Raw genomic sequence first — 27515 nt, 5'->3', positions numbered from 1 at the left:
TTAACACCCTAGTATTTGACTCAAACTTAATGAATGCAGCAAACACTATTTTATAGTTGTCATGCTGGACATGTAGCTACAGGTAGCACTCAGAAGCTCTATGGTGACAGTACTCACGAAAGGGCAGTACTTGGCAGTTCTTGTTTCCCGTATCCTGCAAAATACAGCTCGTTGTGGAAATATTGCTAGTGCCAAGAGCAGGAAGTACTCACCAGCTCCTGTTTCTCCCCAGCCAGAAATGTAGCATTTTGTTCTGGACGTGTAGCTAGTGTCAAGGGAGGGCAGACATGCGGCTTGCACATAGTTATTGTATGCAATGCTTTCACCAACCACAGATTTTACTTTCAACAGTGCAATGTCATAATCGTGAGTTTCATCTGAAAGATCAATGCCATCTGATAAGCAATGTCATCAAAATAATACAAATTATAAATACAATTATAAACACGATAAAAATAACTAGAACAAAAGCAGATTTGTGTTTCACAAAAATGGAAGATCTGTTGAAAATAAATGAAGCGTATAACCTCTAACAGAACATTCACAAAACTTTATTTTCCTCTGAGTCAAACGTTCTTTAGTAATAAGACTTGGTAATAAGCTCTTTAATAATTAACTCCTTTTGATGACTTGTCAGTTCCCACAAAGTACGCACTTCAGGCATAGCTAGGATGGAGAGACTCAGGCATGAGTTGATGTGTCGCCATAAAACCCTCCACGATCACCGCACTTCCATTTTACTCAGGGAAAGGCCGAGCTGCAACCTACGACATAGGTCTGTTAGCAGGCTTTAACAAAGAACTCCAAGATCTTACCGACACAGTTCGGACGCATATGGAATGGAGACCAGCACTAAAAAGAGCAAAGTTGTGGTCATTGACAATGACAAAGCAGTAGCCACCCTCTCCTAGGACGTCAGCTCCACGCCAGATATCCACATTAGGATCGCAACAGCGGCAGTGGCTAAGCTGGACAGGGTCTGGCAAAGCCATACCATCAGGACTTAGTACAATGCACACTCTGTGCAAGTCCTAGTACCAATCCTGCTTTACCGATGGTAAGCATAGGCTCTGCATTAATCAAGCGATGTCAGCTGCTGGCCTTGTCACCCGGCATGACACCTCGCCGAAGGTTGTCCTTCATGGTACCCAAGAGGGATGCCACAATGGAAAAAGGCCAGAGAGAAAAAAAACTGGCTTATGAAAGTCAGAATGGACTGGTCGTCTTGTGTAGGACCTACTCCCTATCGCCCAAAACAGGCGTGAGTGGTGGGCCTTGTCAGCTGCCTCGTTTATCCGTGTTATTGCCCCCTCATACACACAACGGGCACCAGTCAAGGGACGAATGACTAATGTGTGGTCTTGCAGGATCAATGTTTAGTCTATTCCTTGTTACTCCTCGAGGAGGGGTGGTGCACGAAACAGCAACACCTTGCCAGCGGACCTTGTATAGGGCAGCCCCCTTCAGTTGGGCCAGGTAGTTCCGATGTCCTTTGCCTCGCTCTCTCCTGTTCTTTTCCAAGTCTGCTTCGGTGCATGATCCATGTATGACCGTTTAATCAGGGTTAATGTAAGGCCGCTTCCGACATAGTGCAGTTTGTTACTCACTACAACACAGGCCTGAGAATGCAAAGAATGGCCTAAAATTGATGTATTCACCATTTATACCCCTTTCAAAGGAAGGAAACAGTAAACCCTGTCAAACTTACAGGACCAGATCGCCTAATAGGCCATCCAAGCAAAGCCATGTTGAAAGTTATCCAGAATCGCATCGCACTGAAGAACTGATAAAAGAACAAGTTGGCTTCAGACTAGAAGAGCACAGGTGAACCGATTGTCAAAACCGTTGCTCAAGATAGGCCTTGTGTCTGTCAGGTTGGTTCTCGTCAACTGGTACCGGTCGATGATTGAATGAGTAGCCCTACACGATTAATATGTAGCCATTTGCAGTATATTAATTCTTCGACGAAGGCATGCATTTATCTCTATAATATATAAATGTGTGGCAGTTAATGTGTAACCATATCAAAGACACTGCGTGAGATGTCCCAAACAGTTTGACCCGATGAACGCAGTAACTAAAGGATTAAGGACCCAGAATAATGAAAAGCAACTGGACCCAGAGGACAGCACACATAGGCACACACAAGAAGCATCCCAAAACTGCTTACAATCATAGCTTGGATGCGAAATTAGTTCTTCTACTTCCAGTGTTTGTTCTCCTGGGTCACTGACCTTGTGGCTGTAGTCACCAACCTTTAACATTACCTGAGACTTTCCAAGGCTCCTGCACAGCCAAAACACACATTACTGTCAATTACAAACATAAGTGTGCAATAACAACAATAAGAAAAATGAAAAATTTGTAAAGAACCTACTCACATTCCTAAGGAGCAAGCTCTTAGCGCTTAAGAACAAGAACGAAACATGGACAGCATACGAGGAACAGCAAAACAAACAAATAACATATGAGCTATACAAGAATAAACAACTGTACTAAACGAAGAATAATATCAAATACAGAAAACACAAAGAGGAACCAAACAACAAGAACAAGAGCTGAGAGTAACATGATATTGCAAAAGGAATGGTGTGACAAGAACTAGCATTATGGGAAAGTTGTTAGGAGAATGTTTACACAAGAGGTGTGTTTACAGTGCACGTGTAAGGGATTCAACAGTAGGTAGGTGGCGGGTATGGAAATGGAAAGAGTTCCATTGTTTGGCTGCACAATAACTAAACATCCTGTGTCCATATGTTGTTGTGTGTGGTGACAGGAAGAGTAAGGAGACGATCATCAGACGAGGAGCGGAGCTGCCTGGTAGGGACGTAAGAGAAGAGCAGTTCAGAAAAATAATCAGGGCAGGTGAATGTCAGCTCATATAACTTATATTTATTCCAAGTATTGGATCCAGTTTGAAGTAAGATGAGTAAAGATCAAATTTGAGCTTCATGACTTTAGACCGGTTCAGTACACATAAAAATGAGTCTATCGGCATGGCAAATTCCACCTATCGTATACGCAGAGAAACTGATAGTACTGCTATGACAAGCTAGACCTGTCCTCTCTTTCTGGAGATGTAATTAAGCATTGAGAGTAAGGGAATGTGACCAAGCATTGACAGGAAGGAAAGGTGATCCAGCATTGACAATAAGGAGGGGGGGGGAATTGGTGTTTTACGCCGTGTCAGCAACTAAGGCTATATTACGGCAAGCAGCCAGCCCTGTAAACAGATGCCACGTGAGAAAGATCAGCGTGCCCGAGACGAGAAATGAACTCAGGGCAGCCAACCTTTACTGTATTGGTGACAGGCGCTAACAGCGCTAACCGTTGCGCCACCGGACCGCTTGACAATAAGGAGAGGGGATCCAGCATTGACAATAAGGAGAGAGAGGGGATCAAGCATTGACAATAAAGAGAGAGAGGGGATCAAGCATTGACAATAAAGAGAGAGAGGGGATCCAGCATTGACAATAAAGAGAGAGAGGGGATCCAGCATTGACAATAAAGAGAGAGAGGGGATCCAGCATTGACAATAAAGAGAGAGAGGGGATCCAGCATTGACAATGAGAGGTGATCCATGTTGCAGTCAGATGATGTCACTGAAGCAACATCGTCTCGGTCGAACGATTGTCATGATTGACTGACTAAAATGGCTCCAACAGATTATGTTTGGATACAGCACAACGTCTTCAAACACTTTAGTACAGAAAAGGGAGATTGGGCTCACAAGTGGTGTGACGATAACATGATTAGACAAAGGTGCAGGGGTGGTGGCTTTGGTTGTGAAAAATAGAAAATGTGTGCGTGTGTGTGTGTGTGTGAGAGAGAGAGGAGTGTGTGAGTGAGTGACGCTGTGGAGAAAAGAGCCAACAGTAGAGCTTGACTTTGTGTTCTATAGTTGATAGACTTACAGAAAGCAGTGGGCTGCAGAAAGAACCCAATGCCTGTTGATGATAGTGCCTCCACACCAATGGCCTGTTGTTTTGTAGCCATTTTCATCAATGCTATAGACCTTCTGAACTCCGACCTGCCACGGGTACATGCCATAGCGAGCTATAGAGCCCCCGACAATCTTTTCATATCGATGTTCCTTCAGCTGGCGAATGGCTGACGTGTTCAAGCCAGCCCTCTCTTGTCCCCGGTGGTGAAAGTTGTCCAGTGGCCGTCTTCCACACTGTATTCTGTCTGTTCACATAAATGTTCATACTCACATATTTATGTCGTTGACCAGAGGTTATATTCCGTGTGTCCACCCTGAAGCGATCGTCTTATGCACAATGGTCTGTGTGTTCCCCCACCCCCACTCTAAATACAGGTTTCAACCTTATTTCTGTACATTAGCGGTGGGCAAAGCTTTGTTGGGTCGGTCTCGAAGTAAAGTCTGAAATTGTTTACAAGCCTTTCAAAATCTGGCCATGTTTCCGATATAACGGTTTGCAGTACTGCGGCCCAATGCGTGTCCCTCATCCGCGAATGCTGCCTCATGGTCGAAGAAGTCTGTTGCACACAAACATGGATGTAAACATCTACTTCATTCCTTTGGAAAACTCTTCCAAGTTCTGAAATGTCCTTACTTAGCGATTTGAAGAACTGGACATCGTTTTGGGGATTAGGGTTAACCCTAAGCCTAACCCGAAGCCTTCAGCACTGTGTGGAACTGTAAGTCGGTCAGCTCAAGTTGCAGACTGGCACACTTTAACTGTCAAAGTAAAACGATTTGACAATATTTTAAACTTACTTCCCACTTCTCTGAAATACAGAAACGTTATTCTCCTGGATAAGCAGATATTCTCTAACTCCTTTTTGTTCTTCATTTTTCTTTCCGGAACACACGATTCCCACCCCATCAAGCACGCGTTTCTTGATGAACTCGCTGTACACGAACACCCTCTTTTGATCAGCAATACTATATGCAACACTAAAACTCATTTTTGTTGTCACCTTCTGGTGTTTGCTGTTTGGTGAAAATGACTTTCTGCTCTTTTAGCTGTTCGGCCAGCTGGCGTGACTATTTCGCCCTTTCTTCTTTTGGAGAGTTCACAGCAATACCCTGAATGTTTGCTGTTTAAATTCCACCCGATCTTGCTCTTCTTTGTGATGCTTTCCCGGCAAATTTAGCACAAAACATTGTCCACAACATTCGTGAAAAAATACCCTCTTGTCTTCTTGAACTTGAATTTTTGACACTCCTCCATATTCTCTTTTTCCTGTCAGCCTTCTGGTTGAGCTGCTACGGTACTAACTTACTGCACGAAAACTACAACCTTTTGCACAAGCAGTGACTGAACCACTGAACCACTGAGCCACTGAACTTACGACTAGGATCGGACTGTTTGCAGGAGAAACACGAAAAAGCCAAGCCCGCAGCGTGTCCAGCTTCTACCGATGACACATCTGTGTCCCTGCACTATCACAACACCGGTAAGCAGTAAACGGTGTCAGACGATGACCAACGGGTCGTACTTTGCCCACCCGTTCTACAGGGTGTGTTTGAAGGTGCGTCTTGAAAACGGGAAAGGGATATTCGTCTCAATTTGAGGAAATTTGGATCCTCCTATTTATTTGAGAAAAAAAACTATTTCTTGTGCAGGTGGATGTAAACCACCACCAACCCTAACCACCACCACCACCACCACCACCACCACCACCACCACCACCCCCCACCCCCCACCCACCAACCCAACCAACCAACCCAACCAACCAACCAACCCACCCACCCAACCAACCCACCCACCCACCCAACCACACCACCACCACCAACCACCCACCCACCACCAACCCAACCCAACCACCCCCACCCCACCCCACCAACCAACACCACCAACACCACACCACCACCCACCACCACCCAACCCAACCCACCCACCCAACCAACCCACCCAACCACCCACCACCACACACCACCACCACCACCACCACCACCAATAATGAATCACTAATGCTCATACATATGAAATGTAATTACGCCTTGTTGGACAATTAGTACTCGCTCATACCGGATGTATCAGTCGGAGTTGTTGTCTCCTGTCGCTGGGTTACTTCAGGACTCTGACTATACCCGCTTGTATCTGTTTGGCAGATAACCCCAGCATCTTCGTGGTGTAGACAGTTGTGGTTGCCCAGACCAAGATGGCTGCACTCCATCAGACTCATCTCTGTTCCCATACAGTCGACTTCGTCTAGAAGGATGGGGGACATGGTCGATCCTTCTCCGTACACACCCCCTCCTACCGCTTTGCCCCCATCTCTGACAAAATCAACCAATGAACTAGTTGACCTACAGTTGACATACATTACAAACTAACAATCTATGTTAAAGTTGCAAATTTAAATATTATTTGGCTACATGTGCAGTGTAGAATGAAGTAAATAATATTAATTAGTCATATGTACAGACACTACACACTGCTCTGCTCGTACTGTATAACAACTATGTACATAGTACATATACATAGCATTACACTCCAACAGCCATTCAAACGGTAGTATCTAACTACTTATTCGCTATGTTCTCTCACACGTAGCCAGCCATCCTGCACACTACTGCAGCATCTTTGTTGTCCCAGGAATCATCACACACGGTGCCTCGGTAAGCACCTATCTCAAGTTCCACACGGCCCTGACTAGGTGTGGCTCCATCCACCAGATGCACGCGCACTGCAAAGTAGACTGCATGTATTTATTCGCACAACACACACTCGCTTGAAAGCCCACCCAGCAGACACGGGTACGTGGCTAATCTCAATAAGTACCTTTACTTCCTGTCATAAACAAGACTGCATTTCTTGTTGTATCAACGAAGCCATTAGCTTGTTTGTCCACACAGGACTTGAGGCTTCTTCGTGTGGAGAGAGGAAGACTGGATGGCAGAGACAGAGCTGCGTTTTCACTGCAATGCTGTGTCACAGCTCCATGAGACATTGGAAAATACAAATTTGTTTTACGCCTATGCAGATGCATAAAGTCTTAAAGGAGATGCCGTTGACTAGTATGATGCCCTGCATGTCTCTGTGATGCCAACATGTAAGTACTCTGTATATCTAATATAGTCGCCTTGCTAGTATTTCTGACAGTGATGCTAACATGTAAGTACTCTGTATATCTAATATAGTCGCCTTGCTAGTATTTCTGACAGTGATGCTAACATGTAAGTACTCTGTATATCTAATATAGTCGCCTTGTTATTATTTCTGACAGTGATGCCAACATGTAAGTACTCTGTATATCTAATATAGTCGCCTTGCTAGTATTTCTGACAGTGATGCTAACATGTAAGTACTCTGTATATCTAATACAGTCGCCTTGCTAGTATTTCTGACAGTGATGCTAACATGTAAGTACTCTAATATATCCCACTTTTTAATATTTCTGACAGTGATACTGACCTGCTTCGGGAGTAGTTGTAGGAGTAGTTGTTGTTGACGTAGAAGATGTAGTGGAAGTTAGGTAACACCTTACACCAACATCTTCAGAGTGGCTGCAGTCGTTGATTGTCCAGTCGCTGTGGTGACATGCGGTCAGTGAGCTTTCTGTGCCGCTGCAGTTGACTTCGTCCAACCATATGACCCCATCACCGGCTCCAAATTCATTGCTCAAGACCACTTCTCCTCCGTGTCTGTTCAATACAACCGATTTTACTCCAAGGTTTAGCTCAGGGGTAGGCAAAGTACAACTTGCCGAAATCTTTAGACCGGCCGTTTGGCCAGAATGTGTACTTGTCTATCGGCTTCCCGCCTTCTGTATCTGTCTACCCAGACAGGGTCAAGGTCCTCTGTCTCTAGACTATTAATAGTAATTTGTCTAGGATCCGACACGAGGCAGCGTCACTAGATGAGACCACAGATGGCAAAACTCATGAAGCTAGTGGACACTGAACCTCCATATAACTAACTGAACCTAGAACTGTGTAGCTGCACTGTGTTAACAGTAGTCTATTCTGTATCAGTGGGACTAATGTTATTAGCAACAACAGGCTGCACTGTATGTGTATAACAGTGGGCGAGGTTTACCGGAAACAACAGGTTGCACTGTATGTGTATAACAACGGGCGAGGTTTACCGGAAACAACAGGCTGCACTGTTTGTGTATAACAACGGGCGAGGTTTACCTGAATCCCAGCATCCTGCAGACAACATCGGCCTGTGCCGTTGCCCACCGGTCGTCACACACGGTGCCCCGCAGACCGTTTCGAATGATTTCAACTCGTCCTTCGTTTTTCCTTGTTCCATTCACTAATTCCACCCGCGCTCTGTATGCGTAAAAAATGTAACACGATGACATAAGCAGGTGAAATACATACACAGGTACCGCATGCTACATACCGACATCAGCAGCCTGACAACATGCACTCACCACGACCAGCTTGTGTGGTGGTGTCACTGGTGTGTACACGTCAGCAGACGGCTGACCTCTCAACACATTTGACAGACGAGTTGTGCGCCATACAATGTTTACTCAGAAGTTGATGTGTCTGAGCCTGTACACGTGTACAATCCACGTCAGCCATTTTAAACGAAATGTGACTTTGACTGGACAGCACTTGCCAAGCGCATGCGCTGGACTAAGTTAGTGTTTCGCCTTTTCCGGTTTCGCTTTTCACAGGTGCGTCACAGAGCAGTGGGTTGCGTCATCCAGTCTCGTGACTTCCACGTGACTGCCCTGGGATCGTACTGCAGTTGTAAAGGCGTGAAGCTTACAGTAAACAAATAATAAAACAACACGGAATTTCCAATCGTCAATCGTTATAAGGACACAGAAACTTGGGAGACACATGGAGAGAGAAGCTAGTAGAGAGCAAGACACACAGAGAGAAAGAAGCTAGCAGAGAGCGAGACACTTGGAGAGAGCAAGACAGAAACTGGAGAGAGAGAAGCTAGGAGCAAGACAGAGAGAGAGAAGCTAGGAGTAAAACAGAGATAGAGAGAAGCTAGGAGTAAAACAGAGAGAGAGAGAAGCTAGGAGTAAAACAGAGAAAAGCTAGGAGAGAGCAGGACAGCTGGAGATGGTGCGGCCCCATCCTTCTCCATGTCCACCCATCTGTCCCCTCTGGAAACACAAGCTTGCGAGCAAATCCGCAACTGGACTACAGCTGCCTTGTACGCAATTCTCTACACACGCACAACACAGTGTTCACACTTCACAGTCTTGATTCTCTACACACGCACAACACAGTGTTCACACTTCACAGTCTTGATTCTCTACACACGCACAACACAGTGTTCACACTTCACAGTCTTGATTCTCTACACACGCACAACACAGTGTTCACACTTCACAGTCAGGATTCTCTACACACACACAGCACAGTGTTCACACTTCACAGTCAGGATTCTCTACACACGCACAACACAGTGTTCACACTTCACAGTCAGGATTCTCTACACACGCACAACACAGTGTTCACACTTCACAGTCTTGATTCTCTACACACCACACACACAACAGTGTTCACACTTCACAGTCTGGATTCATAATTTCTTCAAAGACACACTTCACAGTGCTGTCTCTGACACACACACACAACTGCTGTACGTGATTCTCTACAACAGTGCTGTAGACTGTCTATAACACTGCTGTAAGACTGTCCTATAACAGTGCTGTACGTGTCCTATAACAGTGCTGTAAGACTGTCCTATAACACTGCTGTACTGTCCTATAACAGTGCTGAAGACTGTCCTATAACAGTGCTGTAAGACTGTCCTATAACACTGCTGTAAGACTGTCCTATAACAGTGCTGTATGACTGTCCTATAACAGTGCTGTAAGACTGTCCTATAACAGTGCTGTAAGACTGTCCTATAACACTGCTGTAAGACTGTCCTATAACAGTGCTGTAAGACTGTCCTATAACAGTGCTGTAAGACTGTCCTATAACACTGCTGTAAGACTGTCCTATAACACTGCTGTAAGACTGTCCTATAACACTGCTGTAAGACTGTCCTATAACAGTGCTGTAAGACTGTCCTATAACACTGCTGTAAGACTGTCCTATAACACTGCTGTAAGACTGTCCTATAACAGTGCTGTAAGACTGTCCTATAACAGTGCTGTAAGACTGTCCTATAACACTGCTGTAAGACTGTCCTATAACAGTGCTGTAAGACTGTCCTATAACACTGCTGTAAGACTGTCCTATAACACTGCTGTAAGACTGTCCTATAACAGTGCTGTAAGACTGTCCTATAACACTGCTGTAAGACTGTCCTATAACAGTGCTGTAAGACTGTCCTATAACACTGCTGTAAGACTGTCCTATAACAGTGCTGTAAGACTGTCCTATAACAGTGCTGTAAGACTGTCCTATAACACTGCTGTAAGACTGTCCTATAACAGTGCTGTAAGACTGTCCTATACACTGCTGTAAGACTGTCCTATAACATGCTGTAAGACTGTCCTATAACAGTGCTGTAAGACTGTCCTATAACAGTGCTGTAAGACTGTCCTATAACACTGCTGTAAGACTGTCCTATAACACTGCTGTAAGACTGTCCTATAACATTGCTGTAGACTGTCTATAACAGTGCTGTAAGACTGTCCTATAACACTGCTGTAAGACTGTCCTATAACAGTGCTGTAAGACTGTCCTATAAACAGTGCTGTAAGACTGTCCTATAACAGTGCTGTAAGACTGTCCTATAACAGTGCTGTAAGACTGTCCTATAACAGTGCTGTAAGACTGTCCTTATATACACTGCTGTAAGACTGTCCTATAACAACTGTCCTATAACAGTGCTGTAAGACTGTCCTATAACAGTCCTATACTGCTGTAAGACTGTCCTATAACAGTGCTGTAAGACTGTCCTATATAACAGTGCTGTAAGACTGTCCTATAAACAGTGCTGTAAGACTGTCCTATAACAGTGCTGTACGTGTCCTATAACACTGCTGTAAGACTGTCCTATAACAGTGCTGTAAGACTGTCCTATAACAGTGCTGTAAGACTGTCCCCTAATGCTACTCTGTTGTAGCTGGGCGGAAAGCTATTGGAAGAGATGTGATGCAGCGAGGGTTTACTAACGAGCGTATGAATACGATCATCAAACGCTTGCTGTTGGTGGATGAAGACAATAAATGACAACAAGACTACCCACCGCAGTTCGCCTCATCGGATTTGTCTTGACAGTTGGCAGACCCGTCGCAGACTTGATGTGCATCAATGCATTTGACAGCTTTGTAGTTGAGACTGCATGTGAACTGGACTTATCTGACAGGCTGCCATCAAAAACAACTGTTCACATCACAACAAAACACAGATTTGTACACAGTCACTTGTAAGTCCGTTTGAACGTCGCGTGCAAGGTGTTCTCTGGGAAGATAGTGCTGGGTCCACACATCGTTTTGTGTCATCTGTTCTAAAACTATAATTTAAGGCTACTGTACGAAGTCTCATCGATAAGGACTGTGTGTGTGTGAATAATGAGTGTGTCCGTGTGTATAATGAGTGTGTCGGTGTGTATAATGACTGTGTCCGTGTGTGTAATGACTGTGTCCGTGTGTATAATGACTGTGTCAGTGTGTGTAATGACTGTGTCAGTGTGTATAGTGACTGTGTCGGTGTGTATAGTGACTGTGTCGGTGTGTATAGTGACTGTGTCAGTGTGTATAGTGACTGTGTCAGTGTGTATAGTGACTGTGTCCGTGTGTATAGTGACTGTGTCCGTGTGTGTAATGACTGTGTCCAGTGTGTATAGTGACTGTGTCAGTGTGTATAGTGACTGTGTCCGTGTGTGTAATGACTGTGTCAGTGTGTATAGTGACTGTGTCGGTGTGTATAGTGACTGTGTCCGTGTGTATAGTGACTGTGTCCGTGTGTATAGTGACTGTGTCAGTGTGTGTAGTGACTGTGTCGGTGTGTAGTGACTGTGTCCGTGTGTATAGTGACTGTGTCGGTGTGTGTAATGACTGTGTCAGTGTGTGTAGTGACTGTGTCAGTGTGTGTAGTGACTGTGTCAGTGTGTGTAATGACTGTGTCCGTGTGTATATGGTGTGTTGTACTGTGTAACCGTGTGTGTAGTGACTGTGTCAGTGTGTGTAATGACTGTGTCAGTGTGTGTAGTGACTGTTGTCAGTGTGTGTATAGACTGTGTCAGTGTGTGTAATGACTGTGTCCGTGTATATAATGACTGTGTCCGTGTGTGTAATGACTATCCGTGTGTACAATGAGTGTAACCGTGTGTATAATGACTGTGTCCGTGTGTGTAATGACTATCCGTGTGTACAATGAGTGTAACCGTGTGTATAATGACTGTGTCCGTGTGCATAATGACTATCCGTGTCTGTAAAGGCTATAACCGTGTGGATAATGACTGTGTCCGTGTGTACAATGAGTGTATCCGTGTCTGCAAAGAAATTAGACATAACTATTTGTGAAAATCTTTAGTAAGCGTTTTGCGGCCATTGTGAAAAACATCAATTTTTTGGAGTCAGGAGAAAAAGAAATTTAGAATATTTATCCTATCTAGATATTCGTAGAAGGAGAACATTTTAAGGAATCTTTTGACGGAAAAACTACAAGAAGCTTGGACGCACTGCGAGTAAGGGTGTACTTCACCAACAGGTGACACGTGCAGGGAAAAATTAGCGTGCTCTGGACGAGATATGAACACAGGACAGCCAATCCTCATTGTATTAAGTGGCAGGCGCTTAGTGCTGCGTCACCAGACCGCCACAGCTAGATGACATGAGCAATGATTGTAAGGTGGGGTATTATCTGACAGTATCACACACACACACACACATTGTATTCTGTTGGATGACATGAGCAATGATTGTAAGGTGGGGTATTATCTGACAGTATCACACACACACACACATTGTATTCTGTTAGATGACATGAGCAATGATTGTAAGGTGGGTATTATCTGACAGTATCACACACACACACATGGCAGGCGCTTAGTCTGCGTTAGATGACATGAGCAATGATTGTAAGGTGGGTATTATCTGACAGTATCACACACACACATTGTATTCTGTTAGATGACATGAGCAATGATTGTAAGGTGGGTATTATCTGACAGTATCACACACACACACACATTGTATTCTGTTAGATGACATGAGCAATGATTGTAAGGTGGGTATTATCTGACAGTATCACACACACACACACATTGTATTCTGTTAGATGACATGAGCAATGATTGTAAGTTGGTATTCTCTGACAGTATCACACACACACATTGTATTCTGTTGGATGACATGAGCAATGATTGTAAGGTGAGTATTATCTGACAGTATCACACACATACATATTGTATTCTGTTAGATGACATGAGCAATGATTGTAAGGTGAGTATTCTCTGACAGTATCACACACACACACATTGTATTCTGTTAGATGACATGAGCAATGATTGTACAGTTGGGGTATTCAGGGAAATTCCACACGTGCCGTATTTACCTTTGGTGGCGAGGCATTCTACACCTGCTACCTCAAACGAGTGACAGTCGTGTTGTTTCCAAGGAGACGAAGGGCAGTCTTGTAAGGAAGTCTCCGTGCCAGAGCAGTCAACATTGTCTAAGAGTATGTTACCCTCTCCTGGTCCAAACTGTGACAGCACTGAGGCCCTGACTGCTCGCCTGTCTCACGCAGACGCACATATAGGTTCAGTTGAACATTCACATACATACATGCACACACATAATTTACATGCACACACACATATCCATGTGCCTTAGCACCAACACACGAATTTATGTAATACATGAAAGTATGTAGATAATTTTTCAAAGTATTCGTCCATTGACGAACATTAGTGTTTGCATCGTTGTTGTACAAGAGCGAGTTTACTGCTATCATCAGGTGAAAGAATTTACTGCACAGGTTTACTGAGTTTTGTTGGTATTTCCAGGTGTTGGAACTGCTGTGTCAGTCAGTGGAAGTTGTTATGCATGGCTGTAAACATCTGTAGACTAAGCCTCACGAGTATCCCAGCATTCTGCAGACAACGTGAGCATCTCGAATGTCCCAGTGGTCATCGCAAACTGTGCCCCATTCATTTAAGTAATGCACCTCCACTCGTCCTGAATGTTCCTCCCCATCAGCCAACCGCACAACCATTGGAGGAGGGGTCGCATCTGGTGGTAGAGGTAAAACCATGGTAACGGCATTCCCGTTCTACTTGCCATGTCAACCACATAAAGTATAGTGATGTGTTTTCTCAAGGCAAAAACACTCAGTTTAGTTTATCTGAAAGAGCAGGTTTGATGTTTCTTCAGCATTAGACTTGGGACATCTTAAGCTGTAAGCAAGTGCAATCCACAATGCTTTCATCACCCTATGATCTACAATGCCTACACAAAGTGTAGTGCTAAAATGATAGTAGACACCTACAATGTGCTTACAATGCATTGATCAGTATCCACTTTGTGTTACATTTACAGGGCTTTATGTCACCGCTCTAGAGCTCACCACACTTTATGACAAACATCGACAAATAATCTAATAGCACTTCATCTTAGGGAGGACGATTGGTCTACCTCACGCCTAGTACCGGAAGTCCATCATACTTTATATTCAAGGTCGACTCACAAGAGGTCCCGAAGACAAGGTTGTAAGTCGCCATGCTTTCCGGTCAGGGTCAATACTCTCACTCACCACACTGCTCTTCATCGGACTTGTCCCCACAGTCGTCGTTTCCGTCGCAGACACGGCTGTTGTGTACACACCGGACATTTCCACACCTGTAGCCACCAACACAGCTTGCTGCAACACATTACAACCACAAACACAGTCAGCAACCCTGTCGCCAACACAGCTTCCTGCAACAGTACCATGAAGACCACAGTTGCGGCTCACTGTAAATGAACAGGATGGCCACACCTGAGGTGCTCTTAGTGTGTCATGTGATCACTAGTGTAAGGCTCTAGTGTTGGTGCTCACTTCTGCTCCCTCCACGAGTCGAGCGAACGCGCTAGTAAACAGACTGTCAGAAGGTGGAATGGGTGACTGTGGGGATGAGTTAGTAGTTGACATGGCGTTGCGACGGCGACACAGTAGTCGGCCTTTGGCGGTTCGGGACCGTCGGAGGAACAAAAGACCAAGAAATCCCACCAAAGTTTATCTCCCCTGGAGTCAGTAGGTCTGTGAACCGCAACCGCTTACGTCACGACAGACATGGCGCAGGGTCAGGTCGGAATGTGGGACGGTAGATGGCGCTACAGGAGGTCGCCCAGAGAAGGAGAGAGCAGCCGTCAGAATACGCCCGTTCATTATAAAGCCGCGGTCCACCTAGAGCAGGACGACAGCGCTACTTGTTGTTGCCACCCGCTGGACACACATTCACAGGTAGTGAATAGGAAGCCAGACGGGAGGGCGCCGCAGTCGCAGACCGCGTTACTACTGAGGAGGGGGAGAGAAGGGGGAGAGAAGGGGGAGAGAAGGGGGTGCAGTGTGGGCAGTGGTCAGTCAAAGTGACCAACATTCTATCATGTGTCAGCTACGTAGTGATTGGATGTAACTAGGTAGCTGTCATCTGCACTCTACAGTGCCTTTCAGACGAGGAAGATAACTAAATAAAAACAACTACAACAACTTAAATTTTTAAATAAATATAATTTGAAGTAAAACAAAACACAAAACAAATGCAAATTTCCCAACACACAGTCCGACCACTTCCACTGTCACAAAACATCTAATGTTCCTTCCGACAGTGCAGTTCCCCACAAAGACAGTTACTTCTCCTCGCTCCCGTCAAAGAAAAACTCAGTCACACCACAAAAATTCAAAACACTTCAACACTCTTTCCTTTGTTCTTCCAACAAAAACAACCTATCAACACCAATTGATTAAAAAGACCGACCGGCCATCCCATCATGGCGTGCCGCGACACTCAGACTGTTGACACTGACAGCCGCATTAATTGCTGTCTTTTGCACCTCCTCCTTCCAGCTAATTCTCCTGTCCCCTTCCAGGCTAAAAAATAATTTTAAGAAATAGCACAGCAGGTTTGTGACAGTAGCAGAATGGTTGGAAGTAAGTGTGTAGGATGCTTGACTGAGAGAGGACGATTCTCGCAGATGAGGATTAAGCATTGGGACCGGCGAAGAATCGTCTTGGCACTGGGCTCTCGAGGAGGAAGGTTGAAACAGCGATCTGTTCAAGGCTGTTCAGATTCTCCGCTATCAGGTGTGAAAGGTAATTATCACAGAGTGCTCAACATCTTCATCACCAATAGCTGTTTGGTCGCAAACAGTAGAGGCTGAGGCTGGTAGATAAGCGTTGGTCCTAGGTAGGCGCTGTCAAGCTCGAGACAGGAATCTTGCCTAGAGGACGAGCGAGACACGTGGTTGACACAGGGCGGTGCCAGAGTCTCAGCGCTCGTGAAGGAAGCCGCTACGCTCGACGGAGGACATCAACGGTTTCTCGGACGTCAGCGACATGGGAGGGCCGTCACGTGACAGGAGACTTTGTGTGACGAGATAAGTGGCGAGTGTGTGTTACACGAGTGTAGTGTGCTGTGTGTAGCAGCTAAGGTAGTTTAGTGGCTCACAATATCTGGACTAGGCATAGGAAAGTAACGGGACACCTACAGAGCGGCCATATTTGAGATTGTATCATCTTGTAAATGGATTTGTAAATCTCTCGATCATTAATAACTTTCTTCAGCACACTAAATTGCCTTGTGCTGGCTATAGGGGATGCGCAATGGGGGCTCAAGAATCAAGAAAAGTGTAATTATTAATTTAGTGTACGTGTGCGCGTACGGTAAATGTCGGCTTGAGTTGCTAGAGGTGTCGAGTGTGATCAGCCATCTTCGCGTGTTCATTCACCGGAGTTCACGACAGCGTACATTATAACTTTGGTAATTAAAATAATAGTAATAATACAGTATGTGCACACTAACTCTGGTAATAATAATACAGAGTATACTATAACTCTCTTTATAATAACTAACAATATTAAATAGTACACTCTGTCTCCTGTGTGTGATTCCTACAAACCTCCAAAATATGTGACTACTCTTCTGTATAGATAAAATTCTCATCTCTGTCACGAAATCTTCCAGAGCATGATCACATTTATGAACGACATTCAATCTCCTACAGCCATCCTTCATAGCACTGGAAATGTTCAGTGAGCAAATACCCAGAATCCAGGAAAAGACGAATCAACCTTCAATGGACAAAGGTGGGGATGGGAGTCTCAGAGAATATGTTACTTACCAGTCATTGACAACAGACTATAGTAGTTGTCTTGTTTGTCTTGACAACATCCTATAATATTTATCGTGTTTGGATGGTATCAGGTGTCAGAGAGAATGTTACTCACCAGTCATTGATAACAGACTGTAGTAGTTGTCGTGTTTGGATGGTATCAGGAGTCTTGTTGTGATGTTACGCTCGTCCAGCAGTTGGCAGCGACGCTGTACTTTATTGTAAATGTAGGATGTGCAGATGACATAAGACTTCTTCGCACACAGCGAGGCACACTGAAAATAAGAAGTAAATGATTAGTGATTTTGATTACCTTTCCTGCATTATCAAGGTCCATAAGCTTCTGCTCAAAGAACTGATGTAGATATAGCCGACGACTCGCAACCACTCTGACAGGAATTGAACATTAGGCGCAAGGACAGAAGTGGTAAGTAGAAAGTTATTAGAATTGGAATAACACTTTGTCTTGCTGCAATCCAGGTCTACAATGAACTCCTGCACAAGACACACCCGTGGATGCAGATGGCCACACTGCTTGGTATGGCTATACTGGCCCATTGGATTCTAGGTAGACTTATAAACTCTATTACTCGTCTCCTTCTCCTATATTGAGTGACAATATCAATGCATACAGATGTGTAATATGTGTGAAAGAGACCATAAGAACAACTAGAACTGAAGGTAGATATTTATGCTCAGGGTTACAATCTGTGTTAATGTTTATATTCAGTGATAGTCTTACATTGCCATCGGCAGAGAGCAATATACTGAAAATGATGATAAAGATGTGTTGTAATATTTGTATTTTGGTCGGGCGCCGACACGGGATGTAGAGATGTGCGAATGTCAGGGATCTTGCTGATGAGGTCACTAAAGACCTGGGGTATGTGTGAAGTGGGGTTAACTGTCTTAACCAGTCTTAAACAACCACGAAACACTTCTGTCTATATTTTTTTTCCTGGTGTTTTATATATTTGTTCACTTTACTTTTTCTTCTTTTGTTTTTTCTGCGCAATGAGCATTCTTCTGAATGGATACCTGCGCATTACAATCATCATCATCATCATCATCATCATCATCATCATCATCATCTGTAGGCAGCTCTTTCTACTTCTAGTCATTGTAGTTTGCTAGAAGACGTGCAATCAGTTATCTAGACCTTGGCCCCTGGATACACCTGTCACAGTGCTGCAGAGCTGTGTTTGGTAAGTGTAGTCTTGAGCCTCAAAGTGTTTCACCCTAATCCTATGTATGGTACTCCTTCCAATGTCGCAGCAGACTGGACCGTTATCTTAGAGAATTTTACGAAGAATAATGTTCAGTTGATCAATCATAATAAGTGGTGCAGTTCACACAATGGACCATTATCATCAAAGGTTTTATGAAGAAAAACGTTCAGCTGATCAACTGATGGTAGGTAGTGCAGTTTGCAGAGCAATTATGTTCATTATGTATATTTGTCAATAGTTCATAGTGCCTCACCGACAGGAAAATATAAAGCAAAGATAAATTGAGAGAAAAGATAAAACAAGGAAAATGAACCAGAAGCTAACACAATTTATCATGGGGGCAAAAGTTCGTTTCTCACCACTACTTCACTGTCTTTTGTCAAAGATAGCAGCGGTGACGTCACACAAGTACTCGTCTACAAAGCTTATAGCAAACATTACAACACCAGTCCCAGACTGCAAGGTGTGCACCCTACAGACCCACACAGTGTGTCAGGTGTCATGGGAGAGACCTCTGAGACATTTCCCGCTTACTGTACAGAGCAAGCTGGTCTACAACATGATGTACATGTATAAAAATAATATTGATTGTTATACAATGAGTGGTGTTCTTGTGGGTACATTGTTATTTCAATGTTTAGCGACTCAGTATATTTTTTAAAATATTGATGGTTTACCCGTTGTAATGAACCAATGGAGGTGTTAATAAACGATCAAAGTCAAAGTCAATTACATTCAATTAACGGACATTTAGAGGGATTACTTATTCAGGTTTAGGGTACGGAATGGGTGAAGCAGACGATGCGATGTCACACGATTTCTGTAACTCTCCCTACTCCCCATCCCACTCGGTGTAGGCTTTTTCTCCAATGGCAGCGATGAGAGCTAGACTGTATTTGATAGTAAAGACACTCTCTGCAAAGTCCCACCGTTGTACATGTCCCCAGTTTCATAGGTACATTGTTGTAAATGCAGTAAACTCACCATTTCCAAAGGTATATTAAGGTAGGTTATGTTAGTCAGAGACCCTAAGGGTATCTGGCCCTCGTGCTCTTCAAACAGATTGCTTTTGTATTCTGAAAAGTGAAAACATCGTATTGTTGGCATTTTAGTGTGAACTTTCAACATACAGTATATCTATATATTAGCACTTAATAGCTCATACGTTGAGACCTGTGAACCCTGCAGTACTTAATATCTCGATTTTCAACTGTAATTTTAATACTGTATCTGTGAAACATGTCTAACTGTTAGACCATTGACCATTGCCCCCTGGCTGAGTTGATCGCTTAGGAGCAGTGTTCATCAAATCTTTGCAGGTCTAAGACTGTGTTTCTATTGTGCAACAATACCAACACTTTAACATGAGATGATTTTATGCTCACCACAGTCCACTTCGTCTTCACCTCCATCGCAATCATTCTCACCATCACAGTGCAAATGTTCAGCAATACATCTAAATGAGCAGACACAGTGGTTACATATATATATATAAATACATGTTACATGCAAATTCACAATTGCTACACATGTTACATGTTCAGCACAATGATCCAAATATATGCGTACATAACATGTTACATGCATATGGACAATGCAATGATCCAAATCTGAGCCAATACCTCAAAGTTTCGAACTTCACTGTTCTCAGAAACGTAAAGAAACCACACACACACACGCACGCACGCGCAGAAAACACACACAGGGGGAGGCTTGTGTATGCTTGTAAGTAAGAAATGGGCCACGAACTACGCAGCACGGGAACAGACTAGTACCACCCAGTATAAGAGACTGACAGTGTCCTGCAGGCCACACTAATCACCTCGTGAATTCGGCCAAATCACTGGTAACCTAATCCAGTGGTTCTTAACCTTTTTTGGAGGTACCGAACCCCCCCAGTTTCAAATGCACATTCACCGAACCCTTCTTTAGTGATAAATCAAATAATATTTTTTCCAAATTCAAGACATAGATATATATTTTTTTTACTGGTACACAAAACGAACCGTGCATGAACATCACCTTGATCAAAGAACTAAGCCAACACAGTGCATGAACTCACAGCAAATTACACACCTGCAAATCAGTGTGACTTCTGCTGTTGTTTTTGACAGACTAGTTCAGATATGTGTGGCTTCACCTTGGCAAGTGCTACTCTCGTGTCCTTTTCACAGCAAAGTCTGTTCCTTTTTTTTGTTTTTATGTCCAGCATCATCGAAAAGGGATTGTTCACAGAAATATGTTGAAACAAATGGCATAAAAAATTCCAGGGCTTTCTTAGCAACAATTGGGTACCTTTCCAACTGTCGACACCAAAACGTCGAGTGTTGTTGTTCTGAATAGTTGCTGTTGAACCTGGCTCTGCTGAATTTCAATGATTTCGTCGAGGTATTCATAATTGACATCTGCTGTCTCAACAGCAAACGTGAGCGGCTGTCTCACCCATGCTGGATATGACTCTCTTGGCAATTGCTTGCTTCAGTTCCATGGATACAGAAATGTCTCCGATTCCAGACACATCTTCGATCTTACTTACACAGTCGTCCAGAAGGGGAAAGTTTGCGAAGCTATTGTTCTCTGTTCATCGTTTCCATAACAGTAGTTTTTTTTTTTATATAAAAAAAGGCCTTTAGGTTTTCTTCTGCTTCCAAGATGTTTACTCCACCACCATGCATCTGCTGATTGAGAGGATTTAGAGTGTCACGGACAGGTGACATGAGGAATGGAAGTAAGGAAGGATGCACGGAATTGTGGTGATCGTGTATTGTGTCGGCAAAGCGGGTTGCACGGGCCGGTTGACTGTGAGTTGGTAGTTTGCGAGAGAATGATCTAGAAGGGTTAGAGTAAAATATTTATAGCGAGCAGTCGCCAACCTACGGGTTTTTTTTTTTTAAAAAGAGAGACACTAGAGGTGCCTAGTCACTCTATGTGGAGGAAAGACGGGGCTGCACTACCCAGCTAGACAGCCATCTTCAAGGTAGCGGAGACGAGAACTGAGAGGAAACTTCTACGTCAGCTACATCACCGTCGACCCTAGAGCCGGCGTTGGAATTTTGGATGCCCGTCCCCCAGAGGAGGCACCTGACTTGGAGCTATACAGAGAGAGTTCAACGTGGAGCCACGAGTGTCGTCACTGTTCCCCCAGGGGAGGTGTCCAGCTCCCGTCGACGTATCCGAACACTGACCCGAGAGTCCGTGCTCAGCCAAGTGGACAGACCCGCGTCCCGTTGGTGTGGTGCCATCAGAGACTCACGAGAGGGTGCAACTTCCCGTCCTTTCACGGCGGCTTCAGTTAACGATTCCAAAGGGAGGCTTTATCCCCTTACGCATCTCCTGCATGTCTTCAATTCTTGTGTGAGACAAAAAGAACCTGTCGTCACTGTGGTCTAATTTCGAGGGACATGAAATCCAAGACTGTCATCACGATTTAACCCTGGGCACTGTGGCTGTCACAAGGACCGTGAGTAGAGACCGTTGGTTAATGGCGGCTGCAGCTGTTTGACTTTTAGTGGGAAGATTTGACAATTTTTTTCTTTCTATACGGGTAGGGATAGAATGTGGAGTGGTGAGTGTATTTGGGGAGTCAGAGTTCCTTATAGTGTGTTTAAGTAATTGGATAATAGCTTTATTAAATTTGACAGGCCTGTGTGAAGGCGGATTTAGTTTTGTCTTTGTCAAAAGAATGCGTGAATGTCACAACTGAATGAGTGAGTGCGTGTTGAGGTGAACGAGATCAGTTTGCGTGTGACATAGAGCTGCGAATATATCAGCCATGTACGCTAAAATGAGAATGAACTCAGGATTTTTGAAGCAATCTGCATGACAATGTTGGTGATCTTGCAAAAACAGGGCTAATTCCACACGCGTGGCAAAAACACTATTCAGCTCCTGTCCCCGGGATAACCACTGAACATTAGAGTGGTACAGGAGTACCTGGAATTCAGAGTCCATTTCTTTACACAGCTCACTGAAGATGCGGTGCCTCAGAACACTATTTTGCACATACTTCACACATTGCACTACAGTTTTTAATACTTCTGCCATTGTTGGAGGCAAGGTTTTTGATACCAACGCATGCCTGTGCAGAATACAATGCGTGACAACGATGTGTGGTGCATCGGCTTTTACTGGCCACCAACACCAGACTTTCTTCCCAGCATGACTGGAGCTCCGTCCGTACAAACTGCAGAAACCATCCCATGAAAGATTGTTGTCTCTGAGGAAGTCATCCACAAGCTTCTTCACATCGGCTGCCTTAGCAGTTGTTGTAAGAGGCTTACAAAATAAAAACTCTTCTTTGATCATGTTGTCTTTCACATAGCGCAGGACAACAGCAAGCTGGGCTTAGGTTACAAACGTCTGTACCACGTGGTCTCGTCCAGTTGAAGGCTGAATGTTGCCGGACTTGAAATTACATCTGCAACTACTTGAGCCAAGATGTCTTTACTCATGCACTCTATCCTGTCACTGATGGTGTCATTTGAAAGAGGAATTTGGGATAATTTACCTTCGGCCGCTGTTGCGAGTATCAGATTCGCCATCTTTAACGCTTCTGGTCTTATGAGAGTTTCACCGATGGTGTGCGGCTTGCCCTGCTTTGCCATCAGGTAAGCAACTTCGTACGATGCGGTGAGGATCGGTTTGTTCACGGGTACAAATCCAAGAGCAGGCAGAGTGGCCCTTTCATCGAAGCTGGCTCTTTTCACCTTGAATTAAGCAACTTTGTGTTCTTGTATTCCCCATCTCCATGCAGCTTCAAGAAGTGTTCCTTCAGTTTTGCCGGTGCGAGACTCGAGTTGCTCAACTTGCCATTGCAAATCATGCAGACAGGACGCTGACACCCATCATGCTCCGTAATACATGTGAATCCATGTTGTACATATTCGTCCGACCACTTTCTTTTTTTGCTCCACATAGTATGGATTAAAATACTAAGAAAGAAACCACACGACGTACGACTACGACAGTCACACGTGGTGACTACTGAGCACACTAACTTCCCCACAGCACTGATTGGTCAATTAATGTAACGTGATCATCTGCAGCAAATGATGGCCGAGCGGGGCGTGTCATCACGAATTTCTATAATCAGTCGGGTGTGTCTTGACCTCCGTGGCGGAGGCTCCGCCGAACCTCCGAGACCGACTCACTGAATCCTTAGGGTTCGATGGAACCCAGGTTAAGAACCACTGACCTAATCACTAACCTATGTACCCGGCCCAGACTTCATCCTCGCAGCTGAGCACATTGCGGACACATACAATCGAGCGGCCATTTGATGTCTTGTATCTTCAGGCAGTCAGAAAGATGGCGTATAACACTACCTCACACACCTTCTCCATCCCAACTTTCAGCTGTCGCCTGCGGGCTTTGAATCCCATTGAAAAGTTTCATCTGTTTGCTCTAAAACGATTTCCACGAGTCTCGGTACAAACGCCCAGCAGATTAGTTTATGTTGAGATGTTGAGATACCATTATACATGAATATATTTGTAAAACTATTAAGTATTGGTTACTATTGTATGTATGTCTGAAAGTAGATTGCATAACAAAGTGTACAATATGTTGTAACATCTCCATAATTAAACCAAGTGACTCGAGTCTCTTCTGAGTGCTTTCTGTTATTGCCTTCTGGTTTTGAACATGTCTGGCAGAACCAAGGAGTTGGAAACCTCTACAGCTTTCTTCTAGATTTTAAAAAGAGGCTTGAGGTTTGTTATCTACAAAATTGGCGAGAGGAAATTATCTCCAAAGAGCATCATAAACTGTGTCGATCCTTTAAATCTTCTTTCTCAGTGTATATTTACAGTATATAACTTATCGAATGTTGGTATTCGAAGCACTCTGACTACATTTAGATTAGTCGTTTCACCCATAAAATCGCATGGGCTAAGACCTGCAGTTTTCAGAGCAAAATAATGGGAGATAAACAGAGAAGTAAAAAACAGTGCAAGAGATGACAAGAGACAGTTCACACACAGGATGGCAGAAGAGGCAGAACAAGCAGCTGGGCAAAATAAGACAAAGAGACTATATGAGATTACAAGAATTCTGTCAGGAAGAATAAACACCAATGCGTGCAGACCAATAAAGAATAACAATGGCAGCATCATTACCAGGGATCCAGAACAAATATCTCGTTGGAAGGAACATTTTGATGAATACTTAACCGACCACCACCAACAACCACTTTGGACATTGCCCCAGCCGCCAAACAGCTCCAAGTAAACACAAACCCACAACCAAGGCAGAAATCATCGAAGCCATCAAGTCCTTGAATTCTGGCAAAGGCGGCAGGCCCAGATGGCATTCCTGCAGAAGCACTCAAGGCAGACCCAACAGCCGTAGCGGAGATGCTACTACCCCTGCAGCAGAAATTTGGGAACAGGAGCAGGTTCCAGCAGACCGGAAGCTTGGCTACCTAGTAAAGTTACCCAAAAAAGGTGACCTGACACAGTGCAGCAATTGGCGGGGATTACGCTGTTGTCCATTTCTAGCAAGGAACTGACCAGAATCATCCTGGAGAAGCTGAAGAATTCCCTAGACAAGAGACTGAGGCAAGAATAGGCAGGCTTTCGGCAGGGAAAATCATGCACCCACCAAATCGCTACTCTACGAAATATTATCGAACAGTTCATCGAATGGCAGTCGCCACTCTACATAACTCTACATAACTTTTGTGGATTTTGAGAAGACCTTTGACTCCTTAGACAGGGAAACTATCTGGAAACTGATGCAGCACTACGGATTTCCACCAAAGTTCATTGCCGTCATCCAGCAGTTGTATGAGAACTCGACATGTCGGGTGATACACAAGGGAAAACTGTCTGACCCCTTCGCAGTGAGGACTGGAGTGAGGCAAGGTTGTCTGCTCTCACCCACAATCTTCCTGATCGTCATAGACTGGATCATGAGAAGAACAACCTCTAACAGCAACACGGGCGTTCAGTGGACCTTCGCCAGGCAGCTTGAGGATCTTGACTTTGCAGATGACATCAGCCTGGTGTCCCACAAACAACAACACGCACAGACAAAGCTCACTCGGCTCGCAGCAGAGGCAGCAATGACTGGCCTGACCATCAACATCAAGAAGACTGAGGTAATGCAGGTCAACACAAAGCAAGAAGCCACACTCCAACTACATGGGGAATGTATTACAGAGTCTGACCACTTCACCTACCTTGGCAGCATAGTCAACAGCAAAGACGGAGGTACAGATGAAGATGTCAGAAGAAAAACAAACAAAGCCAAGCTTGCATTCCACACCCTACGGTTCTGAATGAAAGCCGTGGGCTAGAGCGATCCTCAAAAGACGACATGAATGAACATCCAAAAGCCTACAATCATCTGATCATCAATAGAATTACGAGTTTTTTGATAGTCATTTTTCTGATAAGTAAACATCACAGAAGAAAAAAGCTCTTCACTTGCTCTGAGTAATCGTTCCATATACGCATGCTCACTGCCTGTATCTGAAGTCAAAATGACATTCAAGAAAACAAGTTTCTGTATTTGCCGAAGAAGTATATATCACTTACACATACTGACTGCGTCTGCAAACAAGTTTCTGTAGTTCTAAGAAGAAATATTTATCACTTACGCGTAATCGCTGCTGCAGAAGAACTCACCAGAAGGACAATCTGGAGCTAAAGAAACTGGAAAATTAATATAAAATGCCACGTGTTTTACCTAACAAGTGAACACTATGTGCCATGTTTTACAGGAAAAACCAGTCTTGGCAATAGCCATCGTGTGTTTTGTATATTTTTATAGATATACTTACTCCTTTTTAATTTTATTTGTTTTCTTAAGGTATACCGAATTATACTGGAAAGCGTCAGACATCAGACACCAGACATCGAACTGCAGATACATGTGTTACTAAAGGCTTAGGAGAATGCTTAGAATCACATCCGATTAGTTCTTGTAGCCTTTCAGATCATGCAAGATGTCGTCCATATCTATAGAAACCCTAACCCTAACCCTTTAATAAGTAGCATCACAGTAGTTCCATTCTAAGTGAACAGATCAGGATTTTTAAAAACTGCAGTTCAAGCTTACGTGATGTCGTTGTAGCTGGTTCTGGTGTTGTTTCAGAGCACTGTGGAACAGGGCAGTATCCAAACTTGCCGAGAGCAACCCAACACCAAGGTTTTTTATCGTTGTCAGGATTACGACAGTAGTTGTGGTCTCCAAGACCCTACACATGCGACACATATGTACAAACTTACAGACATCAAGCAAATAAAACATGGCTTCTAACCGCCATCAGAATTTTTCCTTTGGCGTGAATCTGTGTCCTAAGGTTTTCACGTCCATACATCCGACCATTGTGTCTTCACAACAGAACCTAGCCACTACCTTTATTGCAGTGACATGTCGGCAATTGTTATGTCAGACTCTGCTGTCAGTGACATGTCGGCAATTGTTATGTCAGACTCTGCTGTCAGTGACATGTCGGCAATTGTTATGTCAGACTCTGCTGTCGGTGACATGTCAGCAATTGTTATGTCAGACTCTGCTGTCAGTGACATGTCGGCAATTGTTATGTCAGACTCTGCTGTCAGTGACATGTCGGCAATTGTTATGTCAGACTCTGCTGTCGGTGACATGTCAGCAATTGTTATGTCAGACTCTGCTGTCAGTGACATGTCGCAATTGTTATGTCAGACTCTGCTTCGGTGACATGTCAGCAATTGTTATGTCAGACTCTCTGTCGGTGACATGTCAGCAATTGTTATGTCAGACTCTGCTGTCAGTGACATGTCAGCAATTGTTATGTCAGACTCTGCTGTCAGTGACATGTCAGCAATTGTTATGTCAGACTCTGCTGTCAGTGACATGTCGGCAAGTTTTATGTCAGACTCTGCTGTCAGTGACATGTCGGCAAGTTTTATGTCAGACTCTGCTGAAGTGGCATGTCTTCCATATCCATCGGTTCCCTTGCTTTTGCAAGTTGTACCCTAACCCTAACCCTCTTTTCCTGCAGGGCCTGCTGGATCCTAGAGGGTTGGATCACTAAAGAAAGGGGGAATGCCTGTTCTATGGCCCTAGCAATAACATTTTTCTACTTCTTATAGTAATATAATATATTAATTAATGTTATTATATTATTTAATTATTAGT

The 27515-nt window shown here is 44.1% G+C and overlaps 1 protein-coding gene across 1 annotated transcript in view; it reads right to left on the bottom strand.

Annotated features, from left to right (window-relative positions):
* Positions 1-27515, bottom strand: part of LOC112565332 — a 40344-nt gene that overhangs the window by 2640 nt on the left and 10189 nt on the right. Inside the window, exons 13-28 of the mRNA XM_025240740.1 lie at positions 26451-26589; positions 25990-26044; positions 19775-19845; positions 19374-19465; positions 17276-17435; positions 14603-14710; positions 13929-14082; positions 13406-13584; positions 11146-11230; positions 8111-8251; positions 7389-7618; positions 6522-6660; positions 6000-6250; positions 3915-4188; positions 2171-2286; positions 213-377 (exon numbers count right to left, since the gene is read on the bottom strand). Coding sequence (XP_025096525.1) covers positions 213-377; positions 2171-2286; positions 3915-4188; positions 6000-6250; positions 6522-6660; positions 7389-7618; positions 8111-8251; positions 11146-11230; positions 13406-13584; positions 13929-14082; positions 14603-14710; positions 17276-17435; positions 19374-19465; positions 19775-19845; positions 25990-26044; positions 26451-26589 — 2359 coding nt within the window. The remainder of the gene's footprint in view (positions 1-212; positions 378-2170; positions 2287-3914; positions 4189-5999; positions 6251-6521; positions 6661-7388; positions 7619-8110; positions 8252-11145; positions 11231-13405; positions 13585-13928; positions 14083-14602; positions 14711-17275; positions 17436-19373; positions 19466-19774; positions 19846-25989; positions 26045-26450; positions 26590-27515) is intronic.

The sequence above is a fragment of the Pomacea canaliculata genome, linkage group LG1 (assembly GCF_003073045.1).
Source record: "Pomacea canaliculata isolate SZHN2017 linkage group LG1, ASM307304v1, whole genome shotgun sequence".
NCBI lineage: Eukaryota > Metazoa > Mollusca > Gastropoda > Architaenioglossa > Ampullariidae > Pomacea > Pomacea canaliculata.
Note: the sequence above shows the minus strand (reverse complement) of the source record. Positions and strands in the feature narration are given on the sequence as shown.